Raw genomic sequence first — 3336 nt, forward strand, 5'->3', positions numbered from 1 at the left:
AAAAACTTTACATTTGTATGTTATGTCAATTTATATTTATTGCTAAAAGACGTTTAAAGTAAAGCCAATGACCTTTGAACTTAAGCACTTCTACTGATGGAAATTTCACATACTGTAATTGAGTTATAATTGAGTAGTCTAAACTCAGCCCACTAGTGCATGGAAGTCCTATAATCTCTAAGCTCGCTGTAGGGAAATGTTTCTGCATTAGATGTATAATTGATAGGTTTCTGAGTATTTAAGGCTGGGCATGAAAATGTCCTTAGTTATATGTTTGTTTAAAGCTAAGAAAGTCTCAGTTCAGTGCTGAAAGACATGCTTTATAGTATGGCCTCCTGGATGATCAACCCTGTCACTAATACAAGTGATAAGAAGGACAAGGTGGCGTGAGGGACATTAGCTGGTGCCTGGGTGATTGGAATGCATCCTGCGTACGTCCAGTGCCTGCACCGATTCCCCAGGCTCCCCTTCTGACAGGTGAAAACTTACTCATTAAGTGAAATTTTATTCATCCTTATCATGTATTATTGAACACGGCATGTAAGGAGTGCAGGAATTTTCAAAGTGGGTGAAATCTTAGGCAAACATCAAGCAAGCTTGATATATGTGGCACTGGACTGAAAAACAGGCTTATGTTTTAAGCCAGAAACAAGAGAAGTTCAGGCTTATTAAAAATATGGTGCAGCAGAAAGAGAAATGTGAAATTTCTATAGAAACCAATCAGAATTCATTTGGTTCTATTCTAACTTTAGTAAGGTGAATTCTGATTGGTTGCTGTAGGCTACTTTGTGCCTTTTGTTCTAGCACTCTTCATTACATGGTATATACCCCATACTTTGCAGATTATGTTCAGTGCATAGTTATCATTGTCCATCTGGCTAGAAAGAACCAAGGCTATAACCATGAATAAAGGATGTGAATGCTGTATATTGTAAGGTTTTCTAAATAGATTTTTGACTATATTCTAGTGAATCCGTACCAGAGGAGACACTGAGGAGGGCCAAGCAGATTGGGTTTTCTGATCGTTATATTGGGAAGTGCATGGGGTTGAGTGAACCTCAGACCAGAGAACTTAGATTGAACAAGAATGTCAAGCCTTGGGTCAAGCAGGTAAGCAAAGTCTGCTTAATAATACATATTGTTAAGCTTCTGCAAGCAGCTAATAGGGGTAAGTTATTTGTTAAATGTATGCAGCTCATAAATAATGGTTTATATTAGGGTTAAATAATATTTTAAATATTCCAAGAAATTCTTCTCTATCTAGTGCCATATACAGGGCTGGATTTCCCACAAGGCAGCAGTGAGTAGAGGGGCAGCGGGGTGTGGAATTCCTATCTACCAACGGCTGGGACATGCAGTTCCGGGCGCTGAGCGGGTAGTTGTTTTCTACATTTAGCCCTGCTTTGGACAAGCAAGGCTAAATGTACAGTGGGGATGCCACCACTTGTTTTGTACAAGTGATCTCGGCAATGTTGCAGAGAACACTTGTATTCAGCCTGCATACAGGGGGTGCATTGAGGAACCTGGCCTTGGGGCAGCAGAGAGAGTAAATGCAGCCCTGGCCATATAGCCCACTCGTGGAACTATGGGATGCTAGGCTTTACAGCACATGGGACCTTTTGGCTTGCCAAATTGCATTTTATATTCAGTCCCACCACTGGGACATGGTATTCTGAAGCTAATTACTAAAGGGAAACATAACTTTATATCACTACATTTTCAAACAATGCAAAAGAACAAACATATAGGGGTCTATTCACTAAGCTGCTGTAGGCAGCCGAGTGAATAAACGACCCGAAGTGAAGTGACATAGGAATGCATAGCTAGATTCCTATTGGCTATTTCACTTTGCAATAGCCAATAGCAAACTAGCTATTTCACCCGCCCTCTGCTGCTGTCAATCACTAGAGGGGACCTGATGGAGAACTTCAGGTCCCCTCTGTTGATTGACAGCAGCAGTGGGCGGGTGCAATAGCTAGTTTGCTATTGGCTATTGCAAAAGAACTTAGATTGAACAAGAATGTCAAGCCTTGGGTCAAGCAGGTAAGCAAAGTCTGCTTAATAATACATATTGTTAAGCTTCTGCAAGCAGCTAATAGGGGTAAGTTATTTGTTAAATGTATGCAGCTCATAAATAATGGTTTATATTAGGGTTAAATAATATTTTAAATATTCCAAGAAATTCTTCTCTATCTAGTGCCATATACAGGGCTGGATTTCCCACAAGGCAGCAGTGAGTAGAGGGGCAGCGGGGTGTGGAATTCCTATCTACCAACGGCTGGGACATGCAGTTCCGGGCGCTGAGCGGGTAGTTGTTTTCTACATTTAGCCCTGCTTTGGACAAGCAAGGCTAAATGTACAGTGGGGATGCCACCACTTGTTTTGTACAAGTGATCTCGGCAATGTTGCAGAGAACACTTGTATTCAGCCTGCATACAGGGGGTGCATTGAGGAACCTGGCCTTGGGGCAGCAGAGAGAGTAAATGCAGCCCTGGCCATATAGCCCACTCGTGGAACTATGGGATGCTAGGCTTTACAGCACATGGGACCTTTTGGCTTGCCAAATTGCATTTTATATTCAGTCCCACCACTGGGACATGGTATTCTGAAGCTAATTACTAAAGGGAAACATAACTTTATATCACTACATTTTCAAACAATGCAAAAGAACAAACATATAGGGGTCTATTCACTAAGCTGCTGTAGGCAGCCGAGTGAATAAACGACCCGAAGTGAAGTGACATAGGAATGCATAGCTAGATTCCTATTGGCTATTTCACTTTGCAATAGCCAATAGCAATCTAGCTATGCAATCCTATGGTGATTTATTTATTTTTATTCTAAAAGCAACGGCTCAGAAGAGCAGGGGAAGGTTTACTCCGATTGAGCAGAGTAAACCTTTCTGGGAGAAAGTGTTTCTCTCTCGGGCGGCCGGGAGCCGCTATCCAATACTCGACTGACCGCCCGGCCAACTTCGAGAGCTGTACGTGCTATTGTCAATGGGTCCTGGGGCCGAAGCTACCCGAAGGATCAGCGGAAGCTACGGCTAGATCCTTCGGCAGCTTTGTGAATAGACCCCATAATGTATATGTTGTTAAACAAATAAAGCTATATGGAAATTTCATGTAAATTACACACTCTAGGACCCATTTATTATTCTTGCTGGTACTCTAGCTGAATACTTGTTTTGTCCTCTTAAAGCTATAAAAGATCAACAGTACTGACTTTTGTTTATGTGGTGTTAGAGATAAAAAAAATTCTATTGCTTATTTGCTGAACCTTTTTTAATTTTTAATTTTTTGAATGAAGGCAAAAGAAAAATTGTTGTGCACAATC

General features: G+C 41.2%; 1 protein-coding gene across 1 annotated transcript in view; it reads left to right on the top strand.

The window, feature by feature from the left end:
* Positions 1-968: 968 nt before the first annotated feature.
* Positions 969-3336, top strand: part of LOC108802193 (carbamoyl-phosphate synthase [ammonia], mitochondrial) — a gene marked incomplete at its 5' end in the record, with an annotated part of 46234 nt that continues 43866 nt past the window's right edge. The window contains one exon of the mRNA XM_018574062.1: positions 969-1110. Coding sequence (XP_018429564.1) covers positions 969-1110 — 142 coding nt within the window. The remainder of the gene's footprint in view (positions 1111-3336) is intronic.

Source organism: Nanorana parkeri, unplaced genomic scaffold, assembly GCF_000935625.1.
Source record: "Nanorana parkeri isolate BGI_ZX_2015 unplaced genomic scaffold, ASM93562v1 scaffold2705, whole genome shotgun sequence".
Classification (NCBI taxonomy): domain Eukaryota; kingdom Metazoa; phylum Chordata; class Amphibia; order Anura; family Dicroglossidae; genus Nanorana; species Nanorana parkeri.